We start from the raw sequence: 20,615 nt of genomic DNA on the forward strand, positions 1-20,615 counted from the left end.
AAGAGAAGCGATAGGTGGGGTCGCGTTTTACACGATGTACCCACACACATAAAAAGAGACGTCGAAACAGGGAGACGGTTTGCCCCGCGGGGGAATCAGCCAGCGGGACAGCGGGAATTTCGCCAAAAACAAACCCCTCCTGATCCTTCGGCATGACGAGCATCGTGCGAAATTTTCAATCGATTTCCGTCGCGGCTCGCTTTCAGCTGCGGTGAAAGAGATCGAAAGGTCGAAAAGCAAAAAAGCTCGAATCGAGGGAGTCCCGGATTTTCGCGTTGATTGGATATGAGTAAACACTGGTCTTCGCTGTGATTCCGCAGCCACATTAACTCCTGGCCCACGTTCTCCTCTCGGAAATCCCGGCCGTCAGCGCACGATTCACTTCCTCTCTTGGGATTTTACATCGCCATTCATTCGTCATTTCATTTCGTTTAAATAATGATTTTCAAAGCTGCTCTACGGCCGATCTCCGAGAGCACTACTAAAAAAAGGTGTCTTGCGGTGAGCAAGATATCTCTGGACTGGATCGTCCGAAATGAAAAATAAAAAAACATTTAATTAATATAAGGTATTGTCTGGTCTTTAATCAAAGGAATAAGCGAAATATTAATTTTCAACAGTACCTACGACGGCGTGGTAAAAAAAAAATTCGCGTTTCCATAAAAATTTTCGCCTTAATTTGTTCATAAAATCGAAAATATTTATCGGCGGGAAGAAAGCTTCGATCAAGGACTAAAAAATACATTCATAAAGCTCGTGTAAAAATTTTAGACTTATCGGCTTAGCCGTTTCTGAGAAATTTTGCTCACCGACTTCGAAAACATAGTTTTGAGAAAAACGCGTTCAAAGTTTCAAAAGCACTTTGAAACGCCGCTAGGGCGTCTTTGCAAATGTTCGCGTAACTTCGAGAATATTTGTCGGATCGACGTGAAACTTACCGCGTACATACTTGAATATATTTAAATTACGAGAATGAAATTTTAAAAAAATCCAATTTTATAAAATCCCTCAACAGAAGTTGGCTGGGTTACAGATCCTTTGAAAAAAATCACTCTAACGCGAAAATACTTGCGACATTATACACATCATAACCGATTTCTGTACACGCGATTCATTGACGTGAATATTATTCTTCGGTAAAACACTCACACAGTGTGAAAAAAAAAAAAAGAAAAAAACACATCGTTGTAAATGCAGTTTAAATGCATCCATCGAGTTCGTCTCGTTCTTAGTTGTCAGCGCGTATTTTTATTTTTTTTTTCTTCTTCACTGATTATACGTACAAGCGTTTAGTTACACAAGTGCGAACTTACGCCCACAGACGCACACAAAGAGAAAAACTCTCGTCAAACTTTGTATGTACACACACAGACACACAAGTGTAAATACAAGGATCGTTTATTGTTCGAATAAGTTATATCCACCTATACAATAACCCGCAAAAGAGGGGGAAAGGTTTTCAACCCGTGTATCCAAGTCTTGTTCACCGCGTCTTACGTACGTATCTTATCCGTCATCATCTACTATTGTACCAAGTTCTTACACACGACCGTATTTTCCGACTCCTCCAGTATATTGTATGGCACAAACTTCCCCGCCTATAATAACCGACCGTCTTTCTTTGTTCTAGCGATTTTCTTCACGTCAAGATTGTCACGTACAGCAATACAAGTTTTATCTTTGATAAAAAAATTAAAAAAAACGTACCTGTTACGGGTAAATCGATTATCCTTTTATCAGAGAGAATCAAAACGATCGCAAAAACTATGTAATACGTCCCAGAATCATATTGATTGGATTGAAAATGAAAAAAAAAGGACAACGAACAGCGTGAAAAATTATTTCCTGTCAAGTACATTTTTTGTCGTCTTTTTTTTACACACGGTACTTAGGTAGATAGGTATCTGAAATTTCTGTGAAAAAAGTGAAATTATCAGAGTTTAAAAGGCTGGTAAATCAGGCGTAGATTTTCAGACGGATACGCTCCTGCACGTTATATTATACCTATATACTATAGGAATATATATATATATATATATATATATATATATATATATATAAGAAATTTTCTCGCTGACGTTGCTGTATTATAGGCGAAATGGTGACAATACACGTGTGAAAGTGAGCCTCACCGATATCCGAAAAGTGGCGTTGCGTTCGTGTGCGTAGCTATCAGGGTGGCCGTGTTCGGTTGCGATAACAGTAAAATTGTCCGGACTTACCGTAGAATCTGACAAAATTTCCCACCGCGTGCAACCCCCGATCCGTTATACCTATTATACAGCTATACCCATGCAATCGGCGTGACGGGGGTTGAGGGGGACGAAATAGGCCTTCGAAAGGCGAACGCGAAACGCAGAATCGTGAAATCGTCACGTGGTGTTACAAATTTTCAACGCAAAAAAAAAAAACAACAACAACAATGACCATAGGGTATAAGATTCACTCCATGACAGTTTTCCTTGAAATTTTTCCAGTTCCAGTAAGTTACTAAAACCTAAATCGTTCGGTTTATTAACTCTATATTCGGATTAAATACAATTCTAATTGAAGAAAAATATATAACGTACAAAAAAATCAGTTTTCTCGACGAAAAAAAGTAAACTTGTTACCTCGAGAAATCATTTTTTCCACGTCCAAATTAAAAATCCCCTGACAATTACAGAGTCATTCAATGCCTCCTTTTAAATTTTAAGTTTTCCAGGCGTGTGGCCACGATGTAAAGGAGATGCGAGAAAGTTTGATTTTTCGGAATTCGATGAGAAGTAAGACAGAAGTAAGATAAAACGAGAATTTCATGCACCGAAACGAATCCTGGGGACATCGTTAAACCCATTCGAACCGGGAATATCAGCCGTCGCTGAATATTGGCAGGCACGCGAATGTGAGCGATGATACATGCAGCAAGAGACGTCGAGGGTGCGCTCATGCACACACCGAGATAATATAAAGTAACGTGAAACAGGTCTACATTATTCACGGCATGAATTATTGATGAGCATCTCGTAAAATATGAACGGCGCTGGTCGTTATCAACGGAACGCAGGTTCTCCCGTTTCTGTTCTGTTCCGTTCCGTTCTGTTCCGTTCCGTTCCGTCGCGACGCTGACGACAGACGACACCCCACATATTGCATTACGTACGTCATTTCCTCCTCGCCCCAAACCCCGGACCCGAATGCCACATTACTCTCATCTCACCGACACCTACGGTCACTCCAAGAGGCATTCCGGCCCCTCTGCTGCTCCCTGACGTCCTCGGCTTACACCTCATTATCAACCGTCCGTGTGCCGAGGGTATAAGACGTATCGTTTTTTATCATCGATTGACCCGTTCGTCTGATACGTATTATATTTGATTCGGAGCATTCTTTCGCGATCGAATCGATGCATGTAACTAGGAAGGACCCCGCGGAATCCTTATGGAAATTGGCTGGATTTTCAGTATGTTATAGTACATGTCCTACCAATCAAAAGTTCTCATGGACACAAGTCCCAAAAATCATTAGTTTCCGAGATACATGCTTATAAGGATTCCTTTGAGGGACCCATTATGCCCCAGAAACTGACAATGAGTAAGCACCATTACTTCCGGAGATTTTCAACAAGTTTTCCTTGATATTTACTGTTCGAAGATTAAAAACCACAAGTCACGTAACTGTTTCATGTCGTAGGGTTGAATGTACACCGTTAGTCCAATCTGACTTCGTGTCGCATTGACCTCTTCAGAGCTGATATGCCGTTTCCGCTTGAATCGAGGGACATATTTTCCTTCACCTCCCCCACTTGAATCGAAAATCTAGTCGTCCTCTAAAAAGAATTTCCATAAAACCCGACTAGCGTAAGATTGGCTAAAGATATAGGGTATCGCAGAATCTACGTAGGTATTCCGTGCATCGTGAAATTTTATAATAGCACTATCGACATGAAGGGTGCGCTTTGGTGCGCTACAGCGGTATCAGGAAACGTACGTACGTGCACTGCCCGACAAAAGTTGATGCGAGACAGTGGGGCAAAAGGGAACCTGGAGTAGTCAAAGTCGGCTGGGACTGCAGACGCGAGCTTGGGTTGTAACATAGAGTTGAATTCAAAGCCGTCTGAGTCAAAGCCAAAGCGGAAACCACCACCACCCCTCTCCGGTAAACACGGCGTGCGTTCCACATGTGCCGGCATAGCTACAGAGCTATGAGTATGCAGAGCTGAGTGTCTAGAGGCAACACGGTTCCATTGATCCTCTTTGGGATTTCGGAGGTAGCTTCCCGAGTAGAGTAGTAAGGAGAGTTCTGCGTACAGATCCCGATACCGTCATTTTATCGACATTTCAGCTACTTCGCAACTCAGGCACAAACCCTTTTTTCCGATGATCGGTAAAGTCGAAATGGTTCGTGTCTGAGCTGTGAAGCGGGTAAAATGTCGGTAACGGGATCTGTACGCATAACTCTTTTAACTAATTTACTTTCCCGATTTCCCTTCCCTCACCCTTCCTTCCCCTCCACCAAAAAATATTTTCCCTCAAATCTTGGAACTGGTCTCTCCTGCTCAGGGGTTATTTATAAAACTCCTGCGGGTGTCACGTTACACGGCAGACATCTCGGGCATTGCCTTCCGGGGACAACAAGCATGATTGTATAAACTCTGCTGTCTGCCGCAGGTTCACGCGCTTCTTCTCCAGCTGTATCTACTCCCAGCAGATCTATATTGGGTGTATATTTTTACGAGAGCGAGGGATTCGAGCGTCGCTTGAAATCGGGTGAACTTGGGGCGAGCGAGTTGTTCGTGCAGGACATAATTTCCCGCTCTCTGCTTCTTTCTCGTCTTACCTTTCGCGTCCGTCGCTATTTCGAGACCGATATAACGCCTGGCAGCCGACGAATATGGCAGGTATAGACAATATATACCTATAGCGACGCTCTTCCACGGGTACTACCTCGGGTTCTCAGCTCTCGACTATAATAAGTAAGTAAGTCTCACCCTGCGGAGTAAATACCACCCCCGTTAAAACCGCGGCACAACCACCCCACGTCTGCACCTTCGTTCCTCGGCTTTTGCGAGCCAAGCTCCGTTTCGTTTAGTTTCGTTTCGTTTTATTCCGAAGCGAGAACGAACCGCCCGGTATCAACCATCCGCGAACTCGGTTTTAATGCACATTGCACCGCGCCGGTTGATAAATTCTCAACGCCATTCTACCGCGACTGAAGAATAGATTAGATCTGTTCTCTCCAGTAAAGAAATAAAAGCAATGACAGATAATTTTATTTTTTTTTTTATCGTTTTTTATAACTCGTCGCAATCGTTCAGAATTACACTGTAGCCTGCGGCGTCGACTTCTTGATAGAAAAGTAAACTAGCCCGAGTAAACGGTGTTTCTTTTTTATCCTCAATCTTTTTTTCCATATTCTTTGTTCTATTTTCATGGGTTGTGAAAAAAAAACGACGTTATATCAAAGAAATTTTCAACACAATTTGCCGTGTTACGTTACTAGAGAAATAAATAATGAATCGAAGGACTCGCGTTATAGTGTCTCCAGTAAATTCATCTTGTACCGTCTTCTCGCCTCTATACCGTAATCCACGAAATTACCTAATCAGCGATTAATATCAATCAGCGCTTACATACAGTTTGCAGGAGCAACGATGTTAATTAATAATAATAATATTAGTATCAATAACTGTCCATCCAGCAAAATGTTCACTCGCGCCTATCACCTTCTCTTAAAACAATACACATCGGTAGAAAGATGATTACTTTTACCAAGAAACAGTTGATCGAGCATTTCTACTTGACCTTGTTCAATTTAATTCATTTGGTAATCCCTACGCGAAACGAGTAATCCGGTGTAACTGAAGTTAAACAAAGACTTGTAAACAAGAGGGATTGATTAAAGCCTCGAGGTATATTTTCCAAGTATTTCCGTTTCCTTTTATTTTACATTTGATATCAGTCCCGCCGTCTCAAGTTTTAATTAACCTAACGAGGCGCGGCAGGTATTTATATACAATATACACATATATAGTATATAAATATATAAATAAATATATGTGTGTGTGTGTGCGTGTGTGTGTACATATATGTACATATATGTACATAATGCGCATGTAAACACAATGTGCCTGTTTGATTACATGCAAGTACTCTAATTAGCGTATCGCCGTCTATGCGTCACGCAGCATGCATACATTTATGTACCTAGACGGGAATCGGGCCTCTGGGTGCACTTGACAAATCGATCTGAACCGCGAAAATTGATATATATGCGTGGGGAACGACGCGCGTGAACGCAACACATTGCATATCCACAGCTATGCGGCCTTGCTTGTTCCTTGATGAGACGCCAGGTGCCCTCGAGGCCTGATGCACACCGTTGCTGCAGTCGATGTAAGCCTAAGAGGTCGACGGCTGACAAGTGACGTGCCGGCTACCGATCGTTAGATTCGAGAATATAACGAACCTATCGGATAACTCGAGCCTCCTCTGAGAGTCCTTTTCCATTTTACAAACAAAAAGTAAGATTCGTTTAGACGCCCAGCCAGGATCCAATACCGGAAAGTTCCCCCTCGCCTCTTTCCGTGTCCGGTAATTTTATGCAAATTGAATATATATATATGAACGGGGAAGAAAGGAGGACGTAAAAAACAGGGGACGCGAAGGCGAAATAATAACAAAGGTGGAAAATACGTGTACCTACTGGAGAGTTGATTAAGAGGAAAATGAAACAATGTTAGGCACATTGTGCACGAATTGAGACACCTATCCGATGAACAAAGGGAACGGACGGAATTCGTAAAGAGACAGGAGAAAGAAAAGAGGAAACCGAGAAAGTAAAGAAATTACGGGAAGAAAAAAGAATAACAATAATAACAATAATAATAACAATAATGATAAGTGTATAAGAATAAAAATAATGAAAAAAGGAACGACAGCCATGGGAAAAGATTGAATTCCGCATCACCGTTGGGGGATTTCATCCGATTATTACCTTGCGTTACCATTGAAGAAAGTTAGTTACAAATCCGCGAAGAAGTCAAGTAAATTATCGCATTTTCCGCGGAGTATATATATATATATGTACATGTATATAATATGTATGGGTAGAAGAATGAAGGAGGATGTGGCGATGAAGAAAACTAAGAGAGTCGCGAAAACCGCCGCCGAATAACCGGTAACAATTAGCCTGGAAACTCCCGTTGTGTTCAAGATAAGATAGGAAAGAATCGCGTCAAACTGTGTATAGAGGTATAGATGATGATATCAGGTCCCATCTTTCTTCGTCCTGTAACAATCGTTGCCTCGAATACACGGACGGCATATACAGGTTGCCTACATCGTATCTCCGTGAAACAAACAATGAAATCCATAATCCCGTGACGGTAGGATTGTAGAGGATAATTTCTTTCACTTTGTTCGAACCCACTGGCGCCTTGGAGGGCCGAAAGGCTTCGGGGTTCGACGTCTGGGTGGTGGAAGCAGCGAGTGACTCGAGAAAGAGCAGAGAACCGTGTATCGTCGACTTACGATGTTTAGAGAAAGAGAAATCCTCAGTCATCGACGAGCTGGGTAGAAAATTGCAGGAACGATGATTGAAGACTCTTTATGGAAAAAAGACGAGAGTGTCTCTCATCCTCCAGAAAAAGGCGAACCGATACGAATGAAAATTACCCTCCGTCTTGCCTCTTTGCGTCCTTCAACTGGGCCCGCATGCCACTTGTTTGAAAAAATCTCGAGTCAGTTAGACCCAAACTAGTATCAGGTCGGCATCAATTATCCACAGCAAATACGTCACGAATTAAACAATTTGTACATTTTCCATGAAATTTCCTGTTGAATTCGGATACTCGTTAAACATCGAAACATCAAGAACCCATCGCGCTTACGTAAATATAGTAAAATACCTGTCAATTACAATCACTGATTAGTACAACGTGGTCTCGAATTTGTTAAAAACCAGTCTGGGCACCTCGCGTCAACGTTCAAACGCATAGCCAGTAAGCTCAAGAAACTCGAGAGAAGACGAACATCCGAGTCGCAACAGTTTAACCGACTATGAGACTTCGGTGAAACAGATAAGAGGGTGAAATTCCGTTCACCCTAAGAGGCATTAACCCCGTGACGAATGCACTGGCTCGAACGAGCGGACAAACATCGAATGCAGAAGTTGGTCAGGCCAGTTGAGACGCAGGCATCTGGCATGTTTCGCCGAAGCTGTCTCTGCCGATGACGTTACAATATCGTACGTATTCTCTGCCGTATCTAGGCGAATGGACCCGCGGAACTTTAACGCGCGAGATGTGATGCCGCTGACTGGATATTCCGGGGATAGGAACACTCCCGCTTCGTCGTTTCAGGTCAAACTTCGACCAAGCCGGGTGTAATTGATGAACTGGGATAATGCTTACCAATGGGCGCGTACAGAACGTGGAGAAGAAATACAGCTGCGAGTCGGTTAGGCATCGTGGGCCCCTGAACCATTGAGCTCTTTCTATCTACTCGGCAGCCTCATCTTCCTTGAGTGTCTCGTCGTCTGATGGCTGTAAAATAAACGAGAAAACGGCGTGTACATTTTGAGCGATGCTTTCGATGTGTAGGTACGATACATACCAACGTATACACTTGCGTATATACAACACGCTACAAGTGTAGTACGAAACGTGCTTTCGTGACAAATGTCGCGAGGGTCGGAGAGTGTCGCTTATTCGGATCTTTTGTTTCACGTCAGGGTTGGCAAAAAAGGTGGCAAAAAGTTATGCTGTATACCATTACCCGCAACAGTCTTCACTCCAAACTGACAAACACTCAAAACCAATAAAGACGCGCCGTTGTCAAATGGAAGAAATATGTGCGTAAGACCGCCCTCCGTAAGTAGGTACAAGCGTCTCCTTGACTCGAGAGTCAAGTTTGCAACTTCTTTCTTTGCGCCCCGCTCGTCTCTTTTCTCTTCGCGCGAAACTGTCTTCTTCCGGATCGCTTTTATTTTTATTTTATTTTATTTTTTTACTCCTCCCACCCCGCCTCCCTCACCTTTGTCTTACACTGAGAAAAAAGTACCTTTGGTAATTCGCGGGCCTAGACCAACCAACCTTTGGTGTAACCTTTGGTGTAAAGTGAATTCGTATACACTGTCTGGTATTTCGTTCCAACGAGTCGTTTTCTTTCCACTATTTGATCAACAGTGATGAACTCCTGTCGCTGGTATTTCAGTCGATACGCCAAGCACCTAATTTCTTTTTATGAATAAAAATTACCTGGGTCATGCGACCATTGGGAAATCTAAATTCCTGATTATTGAGACAGATAAACTCTGGTGAAAATTCCACTTTTCGATCGATAAAAAATATGACCCAGATTCATTTCGATATTAATATTTGGCTTTCTATTTTATAACGTAAAAACTGTATCGCATATCTGATTTTAATAAATCGCAACTCACGACTATTTGAAAAAATAAATTTCACAGTTCACTTGAATGCGATTTTTTTTTATCAAACTCTTCAATTGCCCGAAAGTTTACTCAAATCGACACTTGGAGCATAATAATATACAATGAACTAACATTTAACTTCAAAACGTATTCATTTAGTCAAAAACCCAGGTCGTACAGGGTATTTATGAAATATGTAATTCGTTAATCGACTATTTTTATAACAAGACTCCATTTATGCTTATAAATTATAATCAAAAACTAATGATAGCAACAATATTGATAGGAAAAAAAAATTATAAAGTTAAAAAGTTTAAACATTAAAATCGTTAGATTTTATATCTGCTAGTATAATTCTAGTTATTTTGTAGTTTTCTTTCCCAGCAGATCCACTTTATATTCGTGTTATTTGTTACATTTCTGTTAATAAATAAAACACAAATTTTTGTAATTTCAACTTTCAATTTTTAACGTTTACTTTCTCTTTCACTTAGTCATACACTAAAAAATGGTTAAATCGACCCAAAAATTTTATTGAACCTTCTGGGACATTTTTTTTCTCACCGTGTAGTCTGCCGAGCAAATTTATCATATCTCGAATCGACTGTTCCTAAATTTTTTACTACGACACGTTTTCAACCTTACCATAAAATCGACGCATCCTCGAAACGCATCGGTATTTAAGTATCGAGCGCAGTGCAGTTCGAGCGTGGCGCGAATAGAGCAGAGCCAAGTGTAGGTACATAACCGCGCCTTTAAAACGCGAAGCAAAAGCGATCCATCCCTCTCCGGGTCCGGACAGGAGAACAAAAAGAGGCTGATGGGGTTAACTGTAATTTGCATTCGCGTATCCGTTATCTGCCCCACCCCCACAGCCTGCCAACCAACCAACCATCCAACCACCCAACCAACCTACCTACCGAACTCGAGACCAGCTCCAGGTCGCTTCGTTCGCCACCCGTTTGCCACCCGTTCGCAGAATGCAAAACAGATAGTCGAGCGTCAGCAGAGGCTCACCCTCCATTCTCACACACACACACACACACACATCCGCCACTTGCCACCCTGTATCTCGTATGTATATATATATACGTATAAATAGCTAGTTACGTAGAAACGAGGGAGGCATATTATAGGCTGCAGAATATACCGACCCCAGCCTTTATTCCATCTCTCGTTCGTCGTCTCCGTGTCTTCCATTCCGTCTCCTCCTTTCCTCCGTCTCATCTTTTTTTTTTCTGTTGGTTTCCTCTCTTCCCACATCCAAGGCTAGTTGGACGAGGGGAGAAATTCATTGGAATCGAACTGCTGGCAGTGATAGGATTTTTTTACCCCCCCCCCCCCCCCCCCCGCCGATCGGGACAACGATGGGACGACTACCATGGTCGGTGGGTCTTGGTTATACATAGATATATATATATATATATATATATACGTACATACATATATAGGTACCAACGATCCGGGGAATCGGAGGAGATGGTAATGGTTTTATCCTGCGGGCGTTTGATTTTGTGGCACGCGTTAAACTCGATCGACCTCCACTCGTACCTAGAAGGACTGCTGCGGGATCGAAAAATTTGGATTAGGACGGCGCCGTGAGGCGAAACTGCGAGACGCAGCTAATGGATATACCTATTTCTGCCAGTGTTTCTAGCGTCAATGACGTAACAAATTACCTGACATTTACCGGTTTTTCAGACGAAAATAGACATTATTCCAGGACTCGTTTCAACCTAACTCTACTAACAAACTCACATTTTCCATGCAAAACAGTCAAATTTGTCTTCAAGTACAATTTTGCTTAAACCCAATCACCGAATATATCAATAAACGCTCAAATTTTAAGAATCTAACGAAAAATTGGGATCAGCCATTCTTTCGAACATGGAAGGTGGAAACATCAATCTCAGAGTATTAACTGTTTGTAGTACTTGTTTATATTTTTCATAAATTTTACACAGTGCTCAACGTTAATTCATCGATTCTTAAAATTCCCCCAAAAACCATATTTTCCGTCACTTACACCCTTTTTGCACTAACCCCCTAAATTGTCTAGCGGAGAGTATTTTTCTACATATCGAAAAATCGTAGATTAGTGAGGAAGAAAATAAAAAAATTCCAGAACACGTGCCGAAATTCCTCTCGGTTTGCCATATTTCTCTGACATTTAAGCACCCTGTTCTGCGCAACGAGATTCCCAACCTCGGCGCCTAATATTTTCCCATCTTGTCCAGCAACGAGAATCACATAAATATAATACATTCCGATACCCATCAAATGATCAAGTTTCTATTACTCCAACTGACACCGCAGAAATTCATCCCCCAGGAAGACTAAAAACGGCAATATTGCGTTCGCGATATTGTTGAAGCGTTAAGGAAGAGATCCAGTGCACGAGACTCGACGGTGGTGGAGGATAACATCGTTATTATTACTTTCTTGTTATAACGAAAGATTCAATAAACCCTCAACACCGTCATCGACGAAGTGGTTTTCACCTCGCAGTACAGAAAAACAACAAGAGCCATCGTGCCTTGGCGAAAAATTGCATTAAAAAATACGGTACGGTTATAATATAGGAAAAGCTGTCGTGGAGAGAAGAAAAAGGAGCAAAGAAAGGAGGAAAAAAAAATTGAAGAAGAAGTGACGGGGGAGGATGAGGAAGAGAAGGAGAAGGAGGGAGTTCTTCGTATACGGCGGGACATTTTTCTGACGTCTGAAAAGAGCAAACTAGATTATTGGTGTACATAATTTAGGCTCACCTACATAACTATACTTGTACAATACATGCGCACATGTTTATATATAAGGCGACGGCGATGGTTACGAAGAGGAATCTCCGCCTCTCGGAGAGGGGCGCATAGGTAGGTATAAGGTACCGACGCGACGTATACTTGGAGAGTCGAGCTGTCGATACCGTGACGTGACGTTCAACTTTTTTACGGTTTCTCCATTAACATCTCATTATGAACGGTTCGACGAGCGAGGTAGGGCCCCTCCACTTTCGTCCCTCCCTCGGAACGCGTCCAACAAAATATCTCAAGTTCAAACTTCCATTAAAATATCTGCTCTCCATCGACCTCGACGCCGTTTCAACGTTTAATTCCAAGCTCTTGAGTCGCGATATTCTGTGCTTGTAAGAAAAGTCATTGCCCGTTGCGTTTGCGCGGAAATGATCATTGCATCGCGAACAAAACGGACAAACAGTTTTTACATCAACGTGAAAAGAGAAGAGCCTGACCGTTTGTACGACAAACATTCGCGATCTCGAAAACTATATACATTTTTTTAAAATATATATATATATAAAAACTGGGATAACCGTAATCGTTCATTTATAAAAAGTAATAAAAAGGAAAAATTACAGGTTTGTTAGTGAAACATTGAAAATCGACTTATTTCCGGTGAAACCGGAAGTTCAAATTGAACGGGACATGACAATTTTCCATATTCGTCATTTGATTGTAAAATCTTGTAAGTTTAAAATTTTTTCAGCGAGCTGTTTCCGAGATTATCGCGGGAGTTTATCGAGTAGACCGACGTTTTTCCAAAAACCTGTTTTCCGGATTCTAAAATTTCGAAAACGTAAAGATTCGGTGAAGCTAGAAAAAGCGATTTTCAACCGAAAGCATTAATAATTTTCTGACACTATCAAATATTATGAAAAGTAAAAAAGATAACCGCAAGATGCAAGCATCAATTTTTTATCTCGTCTATATTACAAATAGTACAAGTTTCAAAAAATTCACTCTTCAATTTCAACGTTTGAACACCAAAAACTACATTCTCACGACCAGCATTATTTATAAAATAAAGATACATCTTTTTCCAACCATTCTCAAAGTCATGTTAATGAAGAAAAAATTTTACATACTCAATTTTTTTTCTACCAATCCTCACACCGAAGTTGAAACGGCATCTTTCCTGAAGATATATAACAGTGTCTTTTAAAGTCAAATTGAACTGGCGGTGTTTCCTCAACATTGCGAGACAACGGACCAGTTTTGCCAAAAACTGGAATTAAGAGAATCGAACATCGAATATACATCAGTCGCGAACTTCCCAAAACCGACAAAATTCATGCAACAACAGTAGGAAAAAAATTACTGTAAATTATCAACGTGAAAAATAATCAGTATTCGCGACATACCGATTCCCTCAAACCGCTGACAATGCGGAGACAACAGAGTATCCCAATAAATTTCACAGGGAATAATAACAAACCGCGAATTACAATCAGTCGAAACCTCGAACATACATAGTGAGGGCAACTCGATATATCCGCGTTAATTAGCATCGGAGGGGTGGGGGGCGGAAATGGTCAGACAACAAGGCGGGCTAAAATTGAGTGAAACGAATCGAGCGCTCGATCAAGTGCGCGGATGAATTCAAACACTCCACAGTTTCATCGGACCGTCGGTTTATCAATTGAAAACCCTGCACGCAACCGGCGCGGCGTGTATGCGAGATTCGTCGGAACGATCGGTTGCCCTGTCGAAATTACTCTGCATCCGTGAATAAATTTATTTCACAAGCATGATGAATTATCTGTTGTTGTGACCTTTCGAAAAGAAAGAGTGATAAAGAGGGGGCGGAGGGGGGGGGGGGGGGGGTCAGTACTCCGTGTACGTACGTAACGCAAGCTGACGCTTGAAGCTTTTTCGAATCGAATTCGTGTGCACAAAAGTATAAAAATGAGGCGATATTTTTGAGGAAATTGAAAATCTGAGTGAGTAGTGAATGAGTCGGGTTATGTTTTTAGGCGTGAGATACTCTCTCCGGGACCGATGGTAAAGACACCCTCGATTCCATCAAGGTACCTGCCCCGCTGGTGTCTTGGAAAATAACGTTTTACGGCCGAGTCGCGGAGACGCAGGCGAATCGAGGACTGTGACTAAACAGGATCGATATAATAAAAGGAAATTTACGCGATCGTTTGGGAAATGGCTCTTTTAAATATTGAGGTTGCGACGAGAACACCTGCGCAAATTGAATGCGTTCCCTCGGCCCTCAGTCGCGTCCCGTTTCCACGCTGGAACGATACGCCTTTCCCTTCGATTCCTTTCGCATCCCTCTCTCTCTCTCTCTCTCTCTCTCTCTCTCTCTCTCTCTCTCTCTCTCTCTCTCTCTCTCTCTCTCTCTCTCTCTCTCTCTTTGCGCTTATCTCATTCCCAGTTATCCGAATTTCTTTGCCGACTTCTTGTCTTGTGAAACACGCACCGGAATCGGGTGGGGTAGAAAAATCGGAAGGAGCAAAAAGTCGACGGGACGAAATTCCGAAAGTCAAATTATCGATGGTTGAAAACGTAATAGGATCATAAAGACGAAACGTTGTCTTGTAGAAAAATAAAAATTGAAAAGGCAAGACTGTGTAAGTCAATTTTTACGGAAAGTCCAATTTTTAAATGTCAGACTCGTGCCTTTTTCGAAAATTTATGAATCCAAATTTTTCAATAAAGAATATGTTGGATATTCCTTCGCGTTCTTTTTTCTTCGATGTGACGGACAATGAGATAATCCTGACAAAACTAGCATCGAGTTGACGAATTTCACAAATTCTGATTTCGCAGGAGATTCGGTATTTCGTCCTTTCGAGATTCTCGTACTTCCACATTTTGGGGATCGAGATTTTGCTCCTTCTGAACTTTGATTCACGACAGATAATTGTTTTCGTTTTTGGGCAGTTCGAAGGTGCAGCCGCTCTCAATTTTTAATTTCGGAACTTTCATTTTTCAATATCTTCACACTCTGTGCTTGGTTCATTCGGAATGCCGATTGTACCGAAAATACCTTTTCAGATAAAGAAAGGCGTTCGGTTAAATGAACTTTTGAGAAAATAGTTATTCTACCGAATGATTTATCGAAAATTGATCATTCGTTATTTAAAAATTCGTTTCTCGAAAAATTTCGGTTTTTCGATCAATCAACTTTTTGGTCTTTCGGGATTTCGAGCCCCACCTGGCGAGTTTTTTAATCCGTATCCAGCCTGCGATCCGCAGACTAGTTAATCCCGAATTAACGCAGCTTCGAGTGCACAACCACCCTACACGTCTGTTTAGAATTCTCCCTAGACGGAGAAACACTAACGAAGGCCTTCGGGCGTCTTTTCCCACTAAATTACATGCCTGGCACCCCCCGCACCTTGAGGCACAGACGACGGGTATACACAATCAACCGGAAATGAAAAAGGATCCAACAATGAGACAGGGTTTTGTTTTCGATTTTTGAAATCATCCAAGATCGATCTCTGTTGTAACGATCGACGTATTACTGTATACGGTAAACATTCGATTGACATTTACAAGAAAAATAAACAGTGTATAATCAACATTTGAATTCAATTTTTTTTTTTTACTTTAAATTCTTTCACCGCGAATGAATATCGTAAATTTTTACGATTCGTAAGTTGAAAATAAATATTCAGTGACATAAGTTTTGAGGGAAAAGAAGCACCTCGAATCATTTTTAGATACGTATGGCGTTATGGAAAGAGATTGAAGAGAAAAACCTACACACGAGAGTGCTCGATCGAAGAAGATGCTGTGCCTATTTCCATATACATGCCTGAAAATTGAATCTTACTTTGTAAAATTGACTACATACATCAATATTGATTCAGCGAGTAATATACTTATAACAACATAAAAGAAGAAGCAAGGAAAAGAAAAGTAGGCACGCAACACGCAGGCAAAAAAAAAAAAAAATAACGACGAGATATAAAACGTCGAGTCTGCGATTCCGTGGCTTTTTTTTTTACGACTACATCTGAGAAGGCCGCTCGCGGTGTGTATCGCGGTTCTAAGTGCGCGAAGGGGAAAATTGCGGAGAAAACTGGATTACAAGCACGCGGAATCGTATAAGGTAATGCGGAATCCCGCCACGTACGGCAAGCCTCGTTCAAACGCCGAGGCTTGTTGTATAAATCGGTTCTTTTCACAAGGCTGAAGTAAGTAACGTTAACGTGTCGAAACGTTGAAACAAATATTACTATTTTGCACTTTTGCGACCTGAAACAGTTAAATTTGCGAAATCTCAGTATGGTAACACGAATTTTAAGTGCCTAAACGGCTCAGCTAAAATTTAAGCCCTTTATATTGAAAAATAGAAAAATTATGAATTACTACTTAAATGTAATTTTTGACTATATTAACTACATGATCCTCTGAAGCAAACTTTCGATATACTCTGAAAAAAAAAAACATTCAATTAAAAATGTTCAATAGTTTATTTTTTGTAACAATCTTTGTCGCTGAGGTGTAAAACATCCCAGTCTGTCAAGTACGTGATTGTAAAAAAGTGTGGCAAGCGACAGTCAACACTTTACTAAATTTTAAGTAATCATAAAATTCCAAAATAACGACATTTTCCCGTCATTACAACCTTACGTTAAAATTATTAGAGATTTTAATATCTGGCACATGGTTAGGTGAATGAGGAAGAAGAAAAAAAAAATTCAGGATATCGTTAGTTTATTTCTCCTCTCCAGTTCGTATTTTTTCCTCGTCGATAAAAATTTTCTACCACTTTTTTCTACGTACGTCTACACCGTGTACGAAAAAGGACAGCTGCCGCGGTACGAGGGAAAAGGTAAAAATTCAACTCCGGAACAAAACGAACGAGAAGTGAGCAAGGAAAAAAAAAAAAAAAAGTAAAAATAAAATTCTTTTTCACCTCTTTGTTATCACAAAATACGCGAATAATGCTTCGGTCGGACTTTGTGTAGGATGTTTGTACCTGTTGAGCGAGGAAACGTTTAATTCCCGTATTCGTTGGTGCCCCGGACTCGCAGTAGGCGTGTTTTCTGCCTCGTTCAATATACGTATACGTATACATGTACAGAAATATACATAAGTCAGGTACACGTATTCACGCTAATCCCAGATTACGTTAATCGTCCGTTTAACACGTAGTCAAGAATTTTTTTTTTTTTTTTTTTATCTCATCTTCCCTGGACGCATTGCGTGCGTTTCTGTAACGAAATTCGAGCATTCATAACCCGTTTCCACGAGGAATTTTTTCAAGCCAAACCTGCCGCAGCATCGGTTTCGAAAAAATTTGATACTCGTACGGTGATTGGTCGGAATAACAAAGAGTGTCACATTTTTTTCCTTTCATTTGCCTCGGACGTTCGAACCTAATTTACAGCTTGTTGCGGATAGCTTTAGAATTTCAGATCGTCGAATCACCGAAGCCGAAAAAAACGTGCACCTAACTTCTTTTTGCAACTCTCACAAAATACTTGCGAATTTTTCAAAATTCTGCAGATTTCCCAGGGAGGTTGAAAAATCAGGATTAGAATAGAGGGCACTCGGGAAAGGGGGAGACAAAAGACACGGGTGTAACGGGTAAACCGTAAAGCCGAGAGTGTGTAAGAAAGTCGAACAAAGGGCGACGGGAAGAGCTCGTCGGATTTTCCATCCTTGCGGTAACTGCCTAGAGGGAACCCTTGTTATAAACCCGAGGAACGTAGCGACATGTTTATAAATTTCCACTCGAGGCTATAAGTGGAGTGTCTTGGTGGGTGGTTGCTGGCTGTTGCACAAGGTTTCTCGTCTTAACGGCTCTTCGTTAACTACCGTAATATAACCTAGTGGTTCAAAATGTCTTATAGACCTACGTCGGCGCTGGATCGAGTCGTTAAGGATGTGGGTATCGGATGTACGCTTCGGTCCAGAAGAAAGTACTTTCAATGCGAAAAAATTTAGGGACAGAGGTTCGGAATCAATAACCAAACCGACTCCGGAAACCTTTGGTACGGAATAAAATTGGAAACGTAACACATTTGATTGGAAAAATGAAGAAATGACGGGTTTACAGAACGGGTTGAGTTGATATTTAAAAAAATAAATTTCGGTTCTGTACATCGAATAATAACAAAACCTTCGGAAAATATTCATTTTTAAACATTGTTTATCAATTCTTTTACTTTTGTAGTTTATCATTAATTATTATTCTTGAATAAAATTGATTTGAATGCAAAACTCACGTTTGTTTAACTGTTATTTACGATAAATGTTTGGGAAAATATGTCATTTTTCTTAAAATCCAAAACATCGTTCTGGTTTCTACAAAAACAAACTTTATCTAATAAAACTATTTTTTCATTTATTAGTTACGAGGAAGAAATCAAAATTCTGGCATGTGTAATAGTCTTAAAATTTATCAACGCCTGATTTCCTACTTTCCAAATCTCTAGGTCTTTTTTTTAATTCGTGATACTAAGGGTATCTTATTTAGATAAAATTCGACATGATACATCTCTAATTATAAACTGGTTCGATATTGATTTCGCGACTTTTCGATTGGACATCGTCTTGACTGAACCGTACATCTGATGAACCATTAATCTCGAGACGCTGAAGCTTTTGTACCGTCGACAGGTGATGAAAAAAGGTTAATTTTTGTAGTGTGAAAAAGCATCATTTACGGCTTGAGCGAGTGTTGGCAGCGGGCTAAGCTGACCGCTGAGAGGCTTGACAGAAACTGCCGAGCGATGTGACAGAAATGATCCATCGCGACCTGTTGAGCCGAGGTTGGAAATCCTGGTCGAGGATGGTGCGAAGCGGCCTCTGTAGGTGTGTATTTTGCCCGATTTCACCGTCGGGGTTTCAGGTGCCCAACGATAAGAGCTGGGGCCAAACGGCGGCGTGATATCGGAGGAAAGTTATTCAGTCTCGAGAGTTATTTAACCCCGTTTGAGGATGGTGAAACGGTGGGATGAGGGAGCTTGCAGCCGAGGCTCCAGGGGTGGTGAACCGGATTCCCCGAACGAGTTCCCGCTTAAGGTTAACGACGTCAGAGACTGGCAATAAGTAGCGAAACCGAGCGGTGCTCGTCAAATCAACATTATCGAGAGTGGGGAGGAGAGAGAGGAATGGGAGATCAATTCGTTCGATTCTCAGGCCCCGCGCTCAGCTCCGAGCCTTGAGCTTCGAGCTACGAGCTTCGAGGTAAGTGCACGCCGTAAGAAACTCCTCCTTCTTGAGCACGAGAAGGGGAGAACAAGAAGAAGAAGAAGAAGAAGAAGGTGTTTGGGGGGGAGGAAATTTCTAGGGGAGGTAAAACGACGGGTGAGAGGACGGAGAATGGCTCCTCGAGAGGGTTTGAGGACCGTAAGAGTGCGAGAGAGCGAGAGAGCGGCGGGAAGGCAGCTTTGTTCCCCCTGACGTTGTGATGGAATGTGTCCCGTAACTTCTGCCCAGGAAATTGGAGAAGTATTGTGATGCAGGATGGAGCCTGTCAGACCGAGACCCCTTTAACAGGACGCGACGTCGGCGTCGACCTCCACTTCCACTTCAAGACCTCGCCATCATCCCCCGATAGATCCCATCTTGCCAAGTTACTTCCAACGATTGACAGAAACGTCTCTCGGTCATCGGCCAGTCCAGAGCTCGATCATCTCTACTTGAGTATCACTTCCGAAAAGACCATTCATTCATTTACTACAGCGATAACGTTGAAAGTTTCAACGTTTTGGAAACAAATTTCGTACGAGCGTCTATTTTTTTTTTTTTTTCTAAATGCCACAGACGAACGTCAATTCAGTTTCTGTTATATAACAAAACCCCCCGCAACATCCGCAAGCCGATGAATTCGTCGATAAAAAATAATTGACAGAAGTTTTCGGGATAAGGTAAGTGTACCAGTTATCGACCCTTTTACTTTCCAAAATTATAAGTTGACGACACAAATTGTCAATTTCTCGATAACTAAAACCAATTGCTGGATGGTTAGACATTACAAATTTATTTTTTGGTAATTTTACAACTAAGAATCAAACAGATACAACCAAAAAAAAAAAGGACAATAATTGGGACAGGGTCAGTAACTGGTACGCTTACCTCAGTCTTCGCGTATCGTGGAGACGACGAGGTGAGGATGCCGACATCCGCGTTTAGGAGACTTCTACCGGGAGGCGAGGCGTGTACGGTAACGTTTCGATGTAGCTAGTTCGGCAAAGCTAGTCCGTACACCTCGAATCGGGGTATAAGGTACCTAGCTACTCTCCTCTTAACAGTATAGAAGGAGGCTAGAGTCCTACGTGCAGATACTCCAGATTAGGAGAGACCCGGGGAGTTCTCCTCTTCCTTTTCCACGTCGTAGGTACCAACCCAACGCCGTTCAAGATCCCTCCTGCAAGTTCAGCACGTGTATTCATACACGGTATTCGCTATGTGAGGAACCATCGGCGTTGTCTC

The 20,615-nt window shown here is 41.6% G+C and overlaps 1 protein-coding gene across 1 annotated transcript in view; it reads right to left on the minus strand.

Moving 5' to 3' along the window:
• The window catches only part of LOC124186132 (lachesin-like), a 110,857-nt gene that overhangs the window by 34,110 nt on the left and 56,132 nt on the right, over positions 1–20,615 (minus strand). Inside the window, exon 3 of the mRNA XM_046577560.1 lies at positions 8,393–8,524. Coding sequence (XP_046433516.1) covers positions 8,393–8,465 — 73 coding nt within the window. The 5' untranslated portion in view covers positions 8,466–8,524. The remainder of the gene's footprint in view (positions 1–8,392; positions 8,525–20,615) is intronic.

Source organism: Neodiprion fabricii, chromosome 7, assembly GCF_021155785.1.
Source record: "Neodiprion fabricii isolate iyNeoFabr1 chromosome 7, iyNeoFabr1.1, whole genome shotgun sequence".
NCBI classification, from domain to species: Eukaryota; Metazoa; Arthropoda; class Insecta; order Hymenoptera; family Diprionidae; genus Neodiprion; species Neodiprion fabricii.